This window comes from Schistocerca americana, chromosome 4, assembly GCF_021461395.2.
Source record: "Schistocerca americana isolate TAMUIC-IGC-003095 chromosome 4, iqSchAmer2.1, whole genome shotgun sequence".
NCBI lineage: Eukaryota > Metazoa > Arthropoda > Insecta > Orthoptera > Acrididae > Schistocerca > Schistocerca americana.
In genome coordinates, this window is record NC_060122.1 from 447,030,908 (window position 1) to 447,050,773 (window position 19,866).

Sequence of the window (19,866 nt, forward strand, 5' to 3'; positions counted from 1 at the left end):
AGGTGTCGACAGCAGAAATTTACTGCCCCCAAAAATCTTCTAAGTTCTTGGTAATCGAGTGGTCCAGGTATTTCTTTGATCATGGCTATTTTATCTGTCAGCTGGCATATTACATTTGCTAACACCGTGTGACCCAAAAATGTCACCTCCTGCTGTTGGAAGGTGCATTTCTCCCTGTTGATAACTATTTGATATTGCTTAATTCTTTTGAAAATGGACCTGTGGTGTTCTTCATGCAACTGTTTTGTCTCTGAGTACATCAATATATCATCTAGGTACACAAAACAACACTTTGAATGTCACAGTACCTCTTCCACAAACCTCTGTGCTGTGTTTTTAAGGCCGAAAGGCATTTTGACATACTCAGACAACCGGAAAGGTGTTGAGACTGCCACCTTTGGCATATCTGCCTCCGAAACTCATATTTTATGGTATGCCTTCTGACAACCAATCATGCTAAAGATCCTGCAAGGACATTAGTAACATCCCTGAGGTTGGGTACCAGGTAATTGTCTGGACATGTGTGCATTTTTAACTTCCAATAGTTACCACAAGGTCTCCATGTGCCATCCTTCTTTTTTACTAAGCATAACAGTGACGCCATTGGGTTATCATAACTATGTAGCACACGTGCTTTTAACAAACCCTTGAATTCAGCTTTTGCAGCTATAAAGCGATCTGGGGCTAACCTTCTTGGTCATTGTGATACTGGCTGATCAGGTGTTCTAATGTTGTGCACTGTGTTAAGTGACACTGCTGGCTGAAGCACCATTTTTGCCCCTTGCCATCTCTTTGTGCATGCAGCCTGTGGTGTGATGTATGTCTCTTCCTATTATACCTATGACGACTTCATCATCTCTTGTAATCTGTGCAGCCCTGGTATTTGTCTCAATTCTCATATTACACAGGAAGTTGGCACCTTATATGGCCTTTTACACCTCTGCTAGCACAAAGTTCCAGTGGCAACTCTGTCTAAATCCTAAATCCACCTCCATTTTGTAGGTGTCATAAGTCATTATTGGCGTTGCATTTGCCACCATCAGGTGCACCTGTGAGGTTGTGGTGGTAGTTTGATAATCCTTGATGGAGTGCACTGACGTCTGACTCTGAGTCAGTCAAACAGTAATGACACGATCCCACATATTTTAACATGTAACCTCTATGAATGAGCGGATCACTTTCATTAATTACTCATCATCCTAGGTCCCTCATTGTGTTCACCTCCCTGCTGAAGACATTTCTGTTGGTTCTCATGGCCTGCCACACCTACTGCCCACCATCATCACCATTTGGATATTTACATGATCTTGTACATCTTCTTGCCTTTTTGCCAAACCACCAGTTGTACTAACACATCTTCTCCACTGGCTGCCACTGTTATTCCCATTGTTATCTTTCTTTTGCTGTAATGCATCATCTGTAAGTTCATGCAGCCATCTGGCCAAATTCCCATGACGGCTCTTCCATACAGTTGTGGTCTCTTGTTGCACACAACATTCCACAGCCAGTGTCATACATGCTTTATACTGTCCATTGTCACTTGAACTTTGCTGTCATTATCAATGTGTGGACATTGTCTTTTGTGCAGGTAACTACTGCCACCTTGATTGCACTGGGCATCTGTGCCATCCAAATGTACCACAGTGTCATGCCAGGTAAGTCTCCTTCTCCGACAATGCCCTGTAGGTGTCGCCAATATTCAGATGGGGTCCTGTCACCCACCTGTTGTATGCATTGTTCAAGTGTTTTAGACATTCTGTTGATCAATTACTTATTTCAAAATGTATATTGCCATTCTGATGTGGGCTGAAGCATTCTGTCTATGGCTGTAGGGTTAGCTTTGGGATCTAATACATTTACAGCCACCGCAAACCTCACCTTTTCATCAGTTATTTTGTTTTGCGTGAATGCCTTTTCGAGTATTGTGACCCAAAGGAAATTCAGAGTTTGTACTTCCATCTTCAGCTTGCCTGTCATAGCACATCTGAAACTAACTACTGCCCAAGGACTCATTGCTGGACTGTTTTGCTCTTCTATTTGTGACGTTCACCTGCTTTATTTCTTTATTGATAGTCTTGGTGTCAACATAATGTGTTGTTATGCTGGCTGAAAAATGGGGGTGGGGGGTGGGGGGGTGGGGGGGGGGGGGGGTAGAAGTTCAAAACTGACTTCTGTAAGGGGGGGGGGGGGGGGAGGGTAGAAGTTCAAAACTGACTACTGTAAATAATATAGCCAACAGTTGCACAGCTGTGTTTCACAGTTCTTTACCTAATATTAGACAGTTAATATGGCCAGTTCACTATTGGTTAACTTTTGAGAAGCCTCATTAATAGTTTGCAGGAAAACGTCAGCATACTGCTATAATAGTTTACTGTTGAACATCTGTGAGCAGTAAAACCTAACCACACAGTTCTTACAGAATAATATGGTACGTGTCACACTATTGAACAGACACTGTCATTATAACACATGGCCTATTTGTGTTACACTTATGTCACAGTTAAGTTAATGCATTGCTGTTGATCTAACCAATACAGGTTTCTCGCCTGAAAATCGGCCATGGTCTGAGTGTCTTGGGACCAAAAATCTGGTCTTTATATATTCTCACAATAATAGATACTGAAACTACACATTGTTCGATGTTTAATTTACAGAAATTATAATTAAAACATAACTCATTCAATTAACTTAATATATAGAAAAATTCCTTCTTTTTAACAGTTTCTTCTACTACAAGTGTTAGGCCTAATTATTTGTTTAAAGGTTGAAATTAACAAATATTGTCGCAGAAGAAGCTGAGGTGAGTTTTGACTTCACGACCCTCCATGCAACCGTCTAGTCTCATAACTACTACACTACAGCGACTGTGCTACTAGCACAGTTGCTGTAGTGTAATAGTTATGAAACTACATGGTTGCATGGAGGGTCGTGAAGTCAAAACTCACCTGATCTGAAAAACTTTAATTTCTATATTTGGTTCAAGTACATTCTAAAAGCATCCACAAGTGACAAGACTCATTGTACTGGAATATTCTGTAGCTGTATATATACCATATGTGTTTTGACCGGAGGCAGTTTGCTCCATGCTCTTGTATGTGCAAGTGCTGAATAAACCTTTGTTAAGTGAAGTTAGTGTTTGTCATTCATCTACTTACACCTTCTTCTATGTGACGTTATTTCTGGTGGAGGTGCTGGGTATTGGCACTTGTCATACTGCACATTATATAGAGACAATGCATCAAAAAAGAATTACACGCAACAAGTTTGAACAGCTTCGAAACATTGTATCGATGTCTGTGATGGAGGAAGAAACTGATTTCACAAGTGCTCTTCATCAGATAGTGAGAGAGGAAGTTCAGATGGCACTTGGATTGCACGGTGACCAAAAAACCGATATGCTTCAAGAGGTCATAAGGGAGGAAGTGGAACAGACACTGAACCCAACCTCATGTCCTTCATTTTCCTTTAAAACGGTGAAAAAGTCAAGACCCACATGAAGTTACGTTCCTACAATGCCACACGAAGAACCTGTTTGGATACAAGAAAGACTGACATCTAGAGGACCCAGGATAACCAACCAGTATGTTTTCACTGTGGACGACTGGGACATGTGGTGCACTATTTTCGAGAAAGGTGGTGGATATTTGAAGACACCTGTACCACAAGACAGCAGATCGATCTTAGCCGATGCCAACTCCAGAACAATGAAGATAAACAAGAAGATGAGGGTGCATGGTGACGCAGGTCACCATCACCGCAAGCTAGCCACTGGAGAGGATGCTCCCCAACACACCGCTCAAGGTCTCCACTGCCATTTAGAAGCTCCAGCCGATCACCTAGCCGCTGAAACCTGGAAAACTAAAGGGTGTGACCTTCCTAGGAGGTGAGGCCGCTGAAGAGAAAAATCCTCTGCCGTCGATCACTACGATAATGGTAGGAAATTACGTCAATATCCTCAAGCTCTTGTGGACTCTGGAGCATCATATTCAGTCATTTCAGAGAAGTACCATTGCCAGATGCAGAAAACCATATTCATCGACAACAAAACATCTCTGCTGAAGGTGGCTAATAGGAAATACACTCCTGGAAATTGAAATAAGAACACCGTGAATTCATTGTCCCAGGAAGGGGAAACTTTATTGACACATTCCTGGGGTCAGATACATCACATGATCACACTGACAGAACCACAGGCACATAGACACAGGCAACAGAGCATGCACAATGTCGGCACTAGTACAGTGTATATCCACCTTTTGCAGCAATGCAGGCTGCTATTCTCCCATGGAGACGATCGTAGAGATGCTGGATGTAGTCCTGTGGAACGGCTTGCCATGCCATTTCCACCTGGCGCCTCAGTTGGACCAGCGTTCGTGCTGGACGTGCAGACCACGTGAGACGACGCTTCATCCAGTCCCAAACATGCTCAATGGGGGACAGATCCGGAGATCCTGCTGGCCAGGGTAGTTGACTTACACCTTCTAGAGCACGTTGGGTGGCACGGGATACATGCGGACGTGCATTGTCCTGTTGGAACAGCAAGTTCCCTTGCCGGTCTAGGAATGGTAGAACGATGGGTTCGATGACGGTTTGGATGTACCGTGCACTATTCAGTGTCCTCTCGACGATCACCAGTGGTGTACGGCCAGTGTAGGAGATCGCTCCCCACACCATGATGCCGGGTGTTGGCCCTGTGTGCCTCGGTCGTATGCAGTCCTGATTGTGGCGCTCACCTGCACGGCGCCAAACACGCATACGACCATCATTGGCACCAAGGCAGAAGCGACTCTCATCGCTGAAGACGACACGTCTCCATTCGTCCCTCCATTCACGCCTGTCGCGACACCACTGGAGGCGGGCTGCACGATGTTGGGGCGTGAGCGGAAGACGGCCTAACGGTGTGCGGGACCGTAGCCCAGCTTCATGGAGACGGTTGCGAATGGTCCTCGCCGATACCCCAGGAGCAACAGTGTCCCTAATTTGCTGGGAAGTGGCGGTGCGGTCCCCTACGGCACTGCGTAGGATCCTACGGTCTTGGCGTGCATCCGTGCATCACTGCGGTCCGGTCCCAGGTCGACGGGCACGTGCACCTTCCGCCGACCACTGGCGACAACATCGATGTACTGTGGAGACCTCACGCCCCACGTGTTGAGCAATTCGGCGGTACGTCCACCCGGCCTCCCGCATGCCCACTATACACCCTCGCTCAAAGTCCGTCAACTGCACATACGGTTCACGTCCACGCTGTCGCGGCATGCTACCAGTGTTAAAGACTGCGATGGAGCTCCGTATGCCATGGCAAACTGGCTGACACTGACGGCGGCGGTGCACAAATGCTGCGCAGCTAGCGCCATTCGACGGCCAACACCGCGGTTCCTGGTGTGTCCGCTGTGCCGTGCGTGTGATCATTGCTTGTACAGCCCTCTCGCAGTGTCCGGAGCAAGTATGGTGGGTCTGACACACCGGTGTCAATGTGTTCTTTTTTCCATTTACAGGAGTGTATGTAAAACCTACAGGAAGATGTGTCATTTGTGTGGGTATAAGCGGCCATTCACAGCCCTTAGAATTCATCATCTTACAAGCGTGTAGTCATGACGTCACTCTCGGATGGGACGTTTTGATAGTTTCTCAGGCAATTATAGATTGTGGTCGCTCGGAGGTTATGCTAGACGAGATGAGATACTGTGGACAGGACGATGCGCATCCGAGTGTGTGGAGACTATGTGTGCTGGATGAAGTGATCATTCCTGCAGTCAGCACTAGAAAGGTAACTGTCACCTGTCATGCCAGGCATCAACCCATGGATCTTGTAGTGGAATGTAAGAGAAGCATACTGCTGAAGAATAACTTGGTCATTCCAGCCAATGTCATCTTGTTTAAGAACGGATTTGGGGAATTGTGGATAGTTAACCTTTGCCGAGAACTGCAGATCCTTCCAAGACGCATGTGCATAGCAAACGCTGAGACGTTAATTGCAGAACAGCTGAGCATCATTGAAACCTCCCATGCCGAGTCTGTGTACAAAATTGGCACTACCACTATGAGACAAGATCTTATAGCTCGACTATCACCAGATATCACTAAGGAACAAGAGAAGAAGCTACTTGCCATTCTTCAAGAGTTCTCCGAATGCTTCAATCCACAGGTGAAGAGCAAAATAGACAAATTCACAGTGAAGCACTGGATTAGCACTGGAGACCATCAATCAATAAGCCAGAGAGTTTACCATGTGTCAGCAACAGAATGTCGAATAATTCGCGTCAAGGTAGAGAAAATGATGAAGAATGACATCATTCAGCATTTGCAGGGCCCATGGTCGTCACCAGTGGTTCTCGTCAGGGAGAAGGATGGCAGTTGGTGCTTTTGTGTTGATTACAGGAAGCTTAAGGGGACACAGTCGCTAGGGAACTCCCATAAGGAATCAATGCTAAAACGAGCACGCGTCAGGTACACTTTCTGAAGTACCTAATGGAGATAAAGACCTGAAACTTTTACAGTGTACAGCTGAAACATCATTCTCAAATCACATAAAAAATGGTTAATGTATTTTATATATTTCATGAGTAATCATTTTTTTGTTCTATAAGACAAAAAATTAAAACTTTTCTAAACACCTTGGAGCTTGTAAATCTGTTCTTTTTATCACTACTGGTCTATTTTTTTATCTAATTAATCATCGTTGTATTAACAAGAGATACTGTAAGTCTGATGTCTGTAGCAGTCATAGTTTTTGAGAAAAGTGTACCGGAAGGTCAAAAAATGTAGTTTTGAGAAAAATGGTATTGAAGTTTTACATGCAAGAAAGTAATGTACAACGTCATACAGACACACTTTTAAAACATTCCAGGGCTATACTGTGGCTCAGCTTCTTGATCTTTATCTTCTTTTCTTCTTTTCTTCTTTTCTTTGATCTTCTGGCTATCCTGGCCTCCTTGGTAGCATTTCCTGCAGAAATATCAGCATAACGGGTACGGTCCATGTCAATCTTTTTCAGTCCCTTTTCAGTATTGATACCATCCTTTGTTCCCAAGAGTCTTAATACATCAGTCTTCTTTGACACACCAGCATTGAAGCACATCACTGCATCATGAACACCAAATTTTAGTGTTTCTTTTCTAACGAAAACAGTTTTTGGTAGCCTTGTCCAAATGACAGAATCCAAACTTTCCTTTGGGTTTTGAGTTTTTCCATGGAGACACTTTTTCAAGAGCTCTTGTTCACTAAGGTCTTTGAAAATGGGTTTCACAGCTAGCAGGATTTTTTCTGGAATTGAATGTTTGTGCTTATAGCTGGAAGATGTAACTGGGTTGTTGAATTTGCATCAGCTGTCAGGTCCCCGTGGGCAAAGGTTATGTTGTGGTTCCTCATCTGTTGAAATTTTATGAAAGAATATAGCCCAGATGGCTCTCTTCATTGCTTCTACATTGTTGCAGTTATTTCTAATGGCCATACCATAATAAGTCTGGATCCTGTCTATTTCAGCCTTTGTCAGGCTCCCCTTTACCACCTAACTTTTTTTCCTTACATATCTTTAGAAGTCGTGATCCCATTCTTTTCTGTACATGTCCTATACATTCCAGTTTATTAATTTTGACTCTATGCCCATAAGGTTTGTCTTCTACCACTTTCTGATAAGCCTTACTGTCCCCGTCCCCAAGATAGTCTGTATAGAGGATACCTCTTGACTGCACAGACCTTTCGAAAATGTTAGCAACACCAGCCACTTCCATGCCTCCACTAGAACCATCATAGTCCTTTTTGCACATATGTTGTGTAGTGGCATTTTTGCTACAGATGTCACAGAACTTAGTAATAATTTCAATATCCAGAACCTTCCCAGTATCAAAAGAGGTTGCTGACACAGTTCCATTTAGGGATGTATGCCCACGTTTCTGCCAACTGCCATCAAAACCACCAGAAATTTGCCTCGGGTCAGATTTCGTATCATTCAACTGAACTGCTTCTTTGGCTGCTTTCAACATTGTAGATTCACTTACCTCAGCTACAACTGCACCAATAGTCTTTTTGTAAACATCAAACTTTCTTGGAGGTGGAGGAATGTTCATCACTGCACAAAGAACAGCATCTGCACTTCGCCCTTTTCCAATAGATCTAAGTGCATACACTAATCTTATATTGTTTTCATACAATCTGCTTCTTGTTACATGGGATGACATTGTATTGGCAGTACAGCTACATCCCAAACATGTCAAAACTAAATTACAAACAATTCCCTTGGTTTTCGCCACATCTTCGTGCAAAGTAACGTTTCCACCACAGTTTTTACAATTTGTGTGTTTTTCGATAAGTTCACGTAATAACCTCATGAAGATCTGATTGTTTGTGTCAGTAACAACAGAAACACTGTTCACACCGCATATTGCATTGTCACGCATTTGAGAGGCACTTGGAAAACCAGCAGCACCTAGAAGCTTCTTGTTTGAAGCACTGACACTCGCACTGACTTCACTTTCAATATTATTTTCTGCCCTCTGTTCAAAACTAGCAGTTTCGTGGTTTATTTTTACATATTTATTTCCATGAAACTTAGGCTTATATCCAAACTTCCTTATTCTACCCATTGTGTTATAATGTTTCACAAAATCATTACATTTGTATCACCAAAACATAAACAACTAGGATGAAGAAATGATAGTCGACAATGCAGACAGGCTGGCAAACATCAGAATAACAATTCTCTCTTGCAACCCAAATAAAGAGTATTTATATCCGTGGAAAATAAATGATTGTTGTGCTATAGTCAATGCTGACTACTGCACAAGACACAGCAAAAATGGACATGGCGCTAGTTACCATGCGTCACGAACAAATTAATAACTCCGAATTTAATAATCAGATTTGTATGAAACAAACGGCATTTTGTAGCCAAATAATTGGAGCATAGATTAAGACTAAAAAAAAAAATTCGATTTTTTTGAGCCTGTTAGCGACTGTGTCCCCTTAATAAGATAATTAAAAAGGATGTTTACCCTCTTCCATGAATTGACGATACACTAGTTTTTCTCAGCCATAGACATGTACTCAGGATACTGGCAAATCGAAGTAGATGAGGCTGATCGTGAGAAAACTGCATTCATCACCCCTGAGGACCTGTATGAGTTTAAGGTAATGCCGTTTGGTTTGTGTAATGCACCAGCAACTTTTGAATGGATGATGGATAATCTTCTAAGTCACCTGAAGTGGACGATGTGTCTTTGTTAATTATATGACATTAAAGTGTTCTCAGAGACATTTGATGAACACATAAAAAGACTGAGGGCGGTTCTTAAGTGTCTCCAACAAGCTGAACTGAAACTTAATCCAAGAAAGTGCCTCTTTGGAGCAAAACAAATCAAAATACTTGGACACCTTGTGTCAAACAAAGATGTGTGGCCAGACCCGTAAAAGGTGAGATCTATAACAGAATTTCCCATTCCTAAAAGTATTAGAGATGTGAGAAGCTTCCTCAGATTGTGTTCTTATTACCATCGATTTATCAAAGACTTTTGTATCAAAGTCAGGCCACTCCAAGATTTGTTAAAAGCTGATGCTAAATTTATCTAGGGTGGTGCTCAACAAGATGTTTTCAATGTGCTGCGAAAAGGTCTGATGACTGACCCTGTACTTGGTCTGTATGATGAGAGATCACCTATAGAACTACAAACAGATGATAGTGGGTATGGAATCGGTTCTGTTGTGGTGCAGATTTCGGATGGATAAGAGAAGGTTATAGCCTATGCTCCTAGGACACTTAGAAAATCCAAGAGAAACTACTCAACTACAGAAAGAGAATGTCTTGCTGTGATCTGGGCCACGTGTAAATTTTGACAGTATCTCTATGGAAGGCCATTCACAGCTGTTACAGACCATCATTCACTTTGTTGGTTGACAGGTCTTAAGGATCCAACAGAACGACTATGTCTCCAAGAGTATGACATTACCATAGTGTACAAAAGCGGAAGAAAACACCAAATGCTGACTGTATCTCAAGACACCCTGTGCTAGACCATCAAGACTTTGATGAAGATAGTGACTGTCTCACTACACTCCAGGATCTCTCTGCTGAGCAAAAGAAGGACGCCAAGATATCTCAAATTATGCTTGCCTTAAATTGGCCAGAGGATGTGAAAGGACAATATAAGGTGGTTAATGGATTACTTTACAAGAAAATTTTTGATCTGTTTGGAAAGAGATGGCTACCAGTGATTACTAAACACATGCATGTTCTACGGAAATTCCATGACACACCTGAGGCCAGGCATTTAGGATTTATTAAGACACACAAGAGGATCCGCAAGAGATTTTTCTGGCCAGGTTTATTTAGGAGTGTCCGTCACTATGTGTCACACTGCCGAGAGTGCCAGAGGAGGAAGGAAGTTCCTAGGAAACCACCTGGACGACTCATACCAACTCCACCAGCCAAAATACCTTTCCAGCATGTTGGGAGTGACCTCCTCGGATGTTTTCCAACGTCTGCGAGTAGCAATACGTGGATTATTATTTGCACTGATTATCTGACATGCTATGCCATTACAAAAGCTGTGAAAGCAGCTGAAGCATTCAAGGTAGCCTAATTCATCATAGAAGACATTGTATTAAAACACAGTGCCCCAAGGTCATTAATTACAGATCAAGGGAAAATTTACAATCAAATCTTGTGACAGAGATAAACCGTCAGTGCAACATTACTCATCACATGATGAGTGCCTACCACCCGCAAACTAACGGGCTTACTGAATGCCTTAATAAGATCTTTGCCGACATGCTATCAATGTTCATCAATGTTGAGCAGAGCATCTGGGATGAGGTGCTACCTTTTGTGACGTTTGCCTACAACATCACCAAACAAGACACTGCAGGATTTACACCATTTTTCCTGGTGCATGGGCATGAGGCAATGATGATGATGATGAACACTGTGTTTCCATTACATCCTGATGATGTGGATGACGACCACATTGACCAGGTGTTAACCAGAGCTGAGGAAGCTCGGCAGTTAGCAAGAGACTGCACACTGCAGGCTCAAGGAAACGATCACTGAAGGTATGACGCGAGCCACCACCCTGTTGTCTACCAGCCTGGTGACATCGTCTGGTTATTCACTCCTGTTCGGAAGGTTGGTCTCTCTGAGAAGCTCCTCAGGCACTACTTTGGACCTTATAAGCTTGTAAGACAGTCGTCTGATGTTACTTATGAAGTTGAAGATTCTGACCCTGATACAAGACGACGAAAGATCAGAGATATGGTCCACATCCTTCAAATGAAGCCCTATAAGGATCCTGTTCCGGAGGAGTTCAGTTTAGTTTTTAGTCTGTCCGTTTTCCTATCCCCTCTGCAAAAATGATTGACAGCAGTTTTCTGCCCCATGCCAGAAAGGTTCTTTGTAGTTCTTCATGAGGCGGCCATGGAACTTTGTAGTGCTGGAGAGAACTATCACTGAAGCTCAGTACTGCCAGAAATTACCCACCTGCTTAGCTGTATGCATTTAAGTGTTGCTTCCAGGATGTGGTTTTGTGCTAACTGCAGATTGAATCTGCCTGGTAGATTAACAACAAGTGCCAGAGTGCCAGCCAGCATGGATGTGACTTTTAGGTGGTTTCCTACATCCTGCGACATGAATACTGAGCTGACACCCAATTCCTGCATCTTACATGATTTTCAAACATTCAGAAAACTTTCACTCACTTTCACATGTATGGCAGTTCATGCAGACAGTTGGGCTACTCACATTTCATCCTGGGAGTACTGAGGTGATGACAGGAAGGACATCAGGTCACCGCGTAAATTAACCATGTCAAATCCATAACTAACAATGCCGACCCTGTGGTAATGCAGAACAAAAGCTCTAGAAAAAGAAGAAGAAGGGAAAACACTGTGAAGGTTCCAAGAACCATACAAAATGAAGAGCCATGCTGTCACTAGGTGTAATTCTGCTATCTACGCAACAATGCCAACTGTATGTTGCAATGTCAACCCAACTACCATTTCAGCAGTTCAAATGGGGGATGATGGACCACACTATTTATTTTCTGGACTTGGTACCAAGTGATTTTTAAAAGAGATGAAAAAGTGTTTGGGATGATATTTAACCTTAAATAAGAAGGAAACTGTACTGTACTGCAGTGACTTGGTTGACAGTCAGTCAGTAGTGTTTTTTCAGAGTTGATACATACGCTCACACCCCATTATGACATGTCCCAATTACCCTGTCCGTAGATCCTTTCTGATATTCAGTTTTTTTTTTTTAATTTATAGCCCTATCAGAGACTAGGAAAAGGAAGAAACAGTCTTTCAAAAAGCTTGTTTCCAAAATAATGCAGTGCCAGACTGCTGCATATTTTTTCAGAATTTTGCCCAGATTTTATTTGCATATTTTGTAAGTTCCTAATGAAAAGTGATCATATTTGTGAAATTAATCTTTTATACTAATAGTATTTGTATTTTTTCATCTGATTAAGTGTTATTTTAATTTCTCTGTCTGCAGCCAAGTTTAGCTGTTGATAGTTCCTAAACAGTGAAATTTTTTGGTTCTGTATTACATTTACATTGCTTACTGTTCTGCATATACTGCTCCAACTCCCTCCTGCATCCTGGTTCAATTTTCTGAGATCTGAAGACTCTGCACACTGTCTAAAGGAACATTTTGGTATTGTTTGTTGACAGTACCCTTTGTATAGAATGGTACAAGTGGTAAAGTCAAACACATAGTCAAATATAAGATAGAAATAAACAAACAAAGCTATTTATGTTCTACAGTATTTTACTGAAGTGAGAAAAGTTTTAAATACTCTACAAGAAGATATTTTTTTCTCTTCATGTTTCTTAATAGCATTTATAGCAAGAAGATTTTAGAGCATTATGGTCTACGTTGACTATGGATTCTTTAAATTAATTTCATTTCAAAAGTTATACTGATATTTTTTATGTTTATCACTGTTACTAAATCAACTTTTACCTTAAACTACACTACATCACAATTTGAAAAAATAAATAAAAAACCTACATAATCATGAGCAAACACAAATATAGTCCACTACATGTCTTACAATACTGAAATTATTTCAGATACCATGGTGCTTATAATGCAACCCTTCAAATTTACATTTGCAGTTCCTCTAAGGGGTCTAATGCAAAGCAAAATAAACTTAGAAAACTGAAATAATTGTGTTGTTTCAGGGTTAGCTGTGTATCAGCCAGGTGCAACAAGCCAAAGGTTCCATTTTCATTCTGATGATGAGAACAACTTCAATGGATTCTTCATCACCTTTGAACAGATATACCACTGTCCAGACAGCTGATGCAGGACAAATTCACCATAAAGTTCATCAGCTGCAAGAGAATTGAAAGCAGAGATAAATTCTGGTACAAACAGACAGCAACACAATTGAAAACACCTATTACTGTCTGAAACACTATATGCAGTGGCCTGAACTGCAAATGTCAGAAATATGTTCTGTTCACTGAAGTAATGTGTGCAGAGACTGTCACTTTCTATTGTGTGTGATAACATGAGCAAGTTCATAGATAAATATTGTGCATTTTTTTACACAATATGTTGTGTGTAATTTATTTTTTTATGAATAGAGTTAATATATCAAAGTGTGTCGTGTGTCTTTTGTAAAGCATCATCCAAAGACATCAAATAACTTTTTCCTTATGTTCCTATAGTTTTGTAAGTGTCTCCAGTGTTAGACATATTCTATGACCTACATATGATTTAAACTTCTTATACATAATGAAAATGAAATATATCAAGCAATAGTATGTAGCCATAGCACTTATTGGAACTGTAGATTCCTTTAATTTAAAAAGTGAATAAAAACTACAAAATTCAAACTAGCAAATGCTCTTCATTATGTGCTGAAACAGTAAATAAAATATATATTTGATAAAAAGAATAACATAAAATTTTTTGAGATATTTCTTATGGGAATCTGTATTTGAAATATAATACTTTGTCCTAATTATTTCAGGTTCAACCTCCTAAAACAACGAAAATATATAAATGTGTGATGCTTTTCTCAAAAAACTATGAGATATACTTGCAGGTATACTAATCATTCTGTAAATTCCGAAAAAACTATTTTTGGAAAACAATATAAAGGCAACTCATTAATTTCAAGAAACTATTTCTTCCAGAAACATGAATTAGGATCAACAGGCAGATGAGAAATGCAGTCCTCCACATGTTTCCTCTACCATACAACCAGATCTTATGTTAGTACACTTCTTTCAAAGGGTGGTTTTATGTATTTATAAATGGACATTCAGAAACAGAGACAACTCACTACAGTTAGTTTACTTTTGCTTGTGGTTTACAAATAATTTATTTTTCATATCAAATTGACAAAGAAACCTGCTTTGTATTCAGTTTTCTTTGTGTTGTTATAATTTCTTCAGTGATCTGGTACAAATAAGTACTCTGCTGACCATTGAAAACTACAACACCGTGAAGGATAGTATTTATCTAAATTATTGTGGGCATACAGTATATTAATAAAAGTATGTAATAACATCTGTATGTGCTTTGAAGTATACAAGTGCAAAGAAAATTGGCCCCCTACATAGATATGCCACATCTGGCAACAACAATTGCTGTAATCCAGCTGGATATCAAGTAGAATTAACCTTGTATAACAGATGTAGATACCTTACTCGATGCAACTTCAGATTGATGCCAGAGATGACCAGTCACAGTGATGGTGACTGGTAGCATACCTATCTCTCTGCAACCCATACCTAAATATTTTCAATAGATGTGTGACCTGAAGAACATGTTGAGTAAGGCACAAATGAACATCCTCTGTATTGAGGTAGCTTTCATATGATCTTGAATTTTCTCGTGTAAATATTATCCCATAGGGATCTGAAAGAGAGAGCTCAGCCAATGGCTTAAAGTCACTTAGTATAAAGCCTGCTGCCCAATTTACTCACTATGCAAACCAGAGTTAATTGTGGTTCAAAAATGGCTCTAAGCACTATGGGACTTAACTTCTGAGGTCATCAGTCTCCTAGAACTTAGAACTACTTAAACCTAACTAATCTAAGGACATCACACACATCCATGCCCGAGGCAGGATTCGAACCTGCGACCGTGGCGGTCGCGCGGTTCCTGACTGTAGCATCAAGAAACCGCTCGGCCACTCCGGCCAGTAGAGATAATTGTGTTGTGTACCTAATGACATGCCATACCATCACATTAGGTGCTGGTCCCATTTGGCAATGTCAAATGCAGTCTATCATCATTTTTCTCCTCAGGACTTCCACACACAGGTATTTCCATTGTGTGCTATATACAGAATCAGGACTTATCCAAAATGATGTGTCCATTGCTGCTGTTGGGTGTACCCACTGCTGTTATGCCTCTCTCTGATGCCATGTCAAAGGAAGCTGCAACAATGGTTGCTGGTGTCTCTAGCTGTCAGCACTGCCCATGTGGATACATACCTTGCTGCAAACAAGCCAATTTCCTGATGAAACCTATGTGGCATGGCTCTGTGGTCCTGGTTGACATTGAGTATGGCCCTCTTGAAACCATTAATTCCATTTTTACAGGACTGTCATGGGATCCTGACTGACAGGAACAGTAGCAGACTAATAAAATGCAGTCTCTAGAGGCCACTATTCTGCCCCTGTCAAATTCCAACATGTGCTGGTAGACACATTTCCTTCTTATTCAAGGTATAACATGATCTTCTCATGATGACAAACATTCAAATCCAATTGCTGAACGAGAAATCTGGTGCATACTCATTCCTTAATTACACAGTGTAGATAGCATTACTCCTATCTGCTTTCTATAGTTACACTGAAATGCTTATCACTTGCTTATCAAAGCATGTAAGTGCATTTCATGCCAGTTTGATGTTTGTTGCATGCCATATTCATATGCTTCAATTTTAATGGCCAGCAGGGAGGGGGAAGTGTTAGGTTTTTGAAAAGCAAATAGTGAGACATTTAAGAATTGTTGTTGGCCTTCATTTCCCCCTGAAAAAATACTTATCTTTTTCCCCATTACAGAACAGAACAGCAATGCCAGCGGCTTTAGACATCTATTTCGTGCTTTTTTTTTTTTTTTTTTTTTTTTTTTTTTTTAAATGTCCCACCATTTTACAGTGCTCAGATGAACATTTACCAAGAACAGTGGTAAAGCATATTCATTAAGATTTTGCTGGAAGTTCTAACTACCAAGATTATTAAAAATTATTTCAAGATGACTTAACAACCTTTTCTCAGAGTAGTGCTACTGTTGTCCAGTTCCATTTGCATCACAATAGCTTGTAAAATATCATTTACTGTGTGGATGGATTTTCACTGTTGATGACAAATGGCTTACAGTTCCTTTTGTGTTGTTCATAAACATGTATTTCCTTAAATATTGAGGAAGCTGAAGCAGTGGTTTCACATTTCAAGAGACCAGTTTCCATATACCAGCACAAACCTCCTGCTATGAGTTTCTCATAAACCACCTATAGCGAATATGAAGGTAGTTACTGAAGGTAAATAAAGACATGGCCATCCCCCTGACCTTCCAGGAAAATACAAAAATTGATTAACAGACTTGAAGTTATTATAGCTTATTATTAACCTTTTGGTTGCTGCAGATGTGCTCAGTATGTGACCAGCTGAGCACTGCATCATTATCACCTATGCATTTAATGACACTTAGTATCCAACATTTGCCTAGGATGGGGTTACCCAAATTGCTTGCATTGCAATGTGCTAAATATTTCTGGAGTGCTTCCAGTGATGACCCCTCCCATCACTATCTGTCGCAGCAGAGATGAACATTGTTGTAGGTGTAAAAATTAGGTTTTAACTTAGAAGCTTCTCTGCAAATTTATGGTTGTTGCAAATCGGCAAGAAATATGAAGATGGTTTTTCCTTCAGCAGTTTCTGATCTGATTTTGATAACCCATTCCAAAAGTCAGTATCAGATTCACAAGAGCTATCAATTACATTTCTTGTTGAAATATAACACTGTAATGTTACATGTACTAACATAGATGGCTTAGGGCTGTTGTTTTTAGAATCTGTAGAGGAGTTGTCATATACATTGACAGCAAACAATTCATTCTCACTGTCACTCCTTGAGAAAGTCTTTCTATAATCTCCTCCTGAGTGTAATCACAACATGCTGTTATTTTCTTCTTTGACAATCCTGATGAACAGTAGAACTCAAACCAAAGACATTTCAAACAAAAAAAATACCTGAACACAACTTCTTGGGCAAAACTATGAAAAGCTACTGAGATATGAGTCAGAAATTCTGCTGTACACTTAAACTCGTAATTGCACTCAGGTAGTTGAGTGGTTGTGCATTTATTTTCATCATTAGTACCCAAGTGTCAGCAAGTAGGCCCGAATTGACTCGTCAGTAGCAATGAAGAAAACCTCAAAGGCTGCTCTTAAATCTGTCAGCAGAAGTCAAAGGGTTAAACATTACTTGAAAATCTATATAGAACTGCACATCAACAGAGGCAAGATAAATACCATTTATGAATCATGGAAGAACACAATGAGGTGCTACCTTAGTTTAGAATCTTACATTTGATCTAGCATGATCAAGATAGGAGCAATTATTCAATTAGAAAACATTTTCCCAATTAAAAGTTACCAACTGAAACTTCAAAGAAACAAAATTCAGGAAAGCAAAAGAGAGGAATTGGTCTTGTGGACTATTTTTAACCACATTCTAAATTTTTTGTCCATGAAAACATTTTCTAATAGTCTGAAGCCAATTCTTTCTCAGATTTTGGAATCTTTGTTCAGTCTCCATGGCCAAATCTAAACCGGATCCTATGGTGAAAATTTCTTTTTGCCATTACTTCTCTTTCCATAACAGAATGAACAACAATATTAGTGGATAATAGATAAAATATTAATTTAGTGTTTCACCCGCAGCAGATAATATGGATTTACAGCAATGAGAGTTTTATGTAGTGAAATGTGCTGTTGTGAGAGGTCAACACTGCGACTGCAGTGGGCTGAGTGTGCTTGACTGCTACAGCAGCCATGGGCTGATGTGGCTGCAGTGCATTTAACTCGCGTTCACATTTTGAGATTCACAATTGTTTATTGTTTTGCATCAAATATATCATGTGCAAGGGATATTAATTTAGTATTACATTGTGTCAGTTGTATTGAGGAGGATGGGATAGTGTTACACATTTCAGTCGGTAACGAGTAGCTTGTTTTCTCCACACCACAAAAGCACCATAGTGGTAACATTTCCAGAAATTGTCACTTTAATAATATTATGTTCTAAGAAATATATACAGATGCTTACTGTGTACAAATTTATAGAAATTATAGAACATTAACTGGATTTGAATGTTAGCCTTAGTCACTTCAAGAGCTTTTGTATCTCAAGTGAGTAGTGAATGAGCAAGTGTAAAGAAAATCCTTGTTAGTCACAATTTCACAGATTCTGAATTATCCTTTGGCATAGTGTTAAAATACTAGAATCATATTCTGAAAGAACTGGATTGGAATCCTTGTGTAGTCTGGGTTTGTGTCAGTTTCATCTCATGAAAAGAAGACCATGGTTGATTCTCTCCCATGACATTCCCCACCTCTAACAATGAGTGGTCAGATTCTGAGCCATTTCAGTTACAGAGCTACTAACAGACTCTCCCCACATTGTCACTTTTTTTAAGCCAAAAGATGGCATTTAAGCTAGAGTACATTACTTCATTTCCACTTCAGAACCAATGCTACTGGTAGACTATCACTTCATTTAATGTTTTGCCATAAATTTGAAAAAACAGCACTGCACACAGAATGTGATGTAATGACTGAGACAAAACTTTGTTATGTCATGCGTTAATGCACCATTAAAAAATTAATTACCAGTAAGCCTTGCCAGCTCTAACACAATAACATTGTCATTGATATACAAAATTCTGTTTGCTTTTCCTTCGATAATTGCAACTGCAGCCCAGTTTCAGTGAAAGTTGTACATAACCTCTCTCTCCCTCATTTTATCCCCATTACCATCAGAATTTCAAAGACTGTACTCTAGTCAACATTATCAAAAGCTTTGGCTAAATCTACAAAGGCTATAGAAGTAGGTTTGCCATTCTTCAGCCAACCTTCTAAGGTAAGTCATACCAGGGTTGTCCGTAAATTAAGGTCTCCAATGCTTTTTCAAATAGTAAACATGATTTTACTGCAAAAACAATTACAGATGCTGAAACCTTGGACTTTTAGCTATTTTTCAAGTCAGTCCTCATCACAATTGAAACATTTTTGGAAATTCTCCGGAAGGTTTTCATATCTATGTCATACCACTCTCCCATCAACTTGTGCAGGAAGGAATGGACAGCTGCCTTTAGCTTTTTGTTGCTTGAGAATTTCATTCTCCCCCAAATGTTGTTTCAAGTGGGGAACAAAAAATCTGGGCTGTATGGAGGATGGTTGATGATTGCCCACCTGAATTTGGCAATGATATCTTTCATGGTGCTGGCAATGTGAGAGTGGGTGTTGTCAAGGTGCAAATGAACTCCCTTTGTCGACTGATCCCTCCTTTTTTTTCTGTATAGCATAGTATAGCTTTTTTAGTGTCTTGCAATACCTTACTGTGTTGATTGCCCTGTTGGCATTTTCTGTGATCTTACTAATGCCTTTGATTGTGAAGATCATAAAATTCTACAAGGGGAACTAAAATAATAGGGCATAAAGGGCCTCTCCCTTGCATTAATCCAGCTTAAGCTCAACAACAGAAAACTAAGGACATCATTAGCAAATGATATGACAGGAAAAGAAATTAAATTTAGAGTAGAAAACATTAAATAAGTTGTCAACAAAGTTCATTGCTTAGCCAAAATCTGTTCTTCATCCACATAAAAGATTAATTTGAGACAC

The 19,866-nt window shown here is 40.1% G+C and overlaps 2 protein-coding genes across 5 annotated transcripts in view; one reads left to right on the forward strand and one right to left on the reverse strand.

Moving 5' to 3' along the window:
- LOC124613538 (neuropilin-2-like) overlaps positions 1-13,852 on the forward strand; it is a 246,788-nt gene extending 232,936 nt beyond the window's left edge. Inside the window, exon 7 of the mRNA XM_047142249.1 lies at positions 13,177-13,852. Within this exon, the coding sequence (XP_046998205.1) occupies positions 13,177-13,298 (122 nt within the window). The 3' untranslated portion in view covers positions 13,299-13,852. The remainder of the gene's footprint in view (positions 1-13,176) is intronic.
- The window catches only part of LOC124612263 (L-lactate dehydrogenase-like), a 309,128-nt gene continuing 302,004 nt past the window's right edge, over positions 12,743-19,866 (reverse strand). For all 4 annotated transcript variants that reach the window (XM_047140357.1, XM_047140356.1, XM_047140353.1 and 1 more), the window contains exon 9: positions 12,743-13,329. In XM_047140357.1, the coding sequence (XP_046996313.1) occupies positions 13,326-13,329 (4 nt within the window). In that variant the 3' untranslated portion in view covers positions 12,743-13,325. The remainder of the gene's footprint in view (positions 13,330-19,866) is intronic.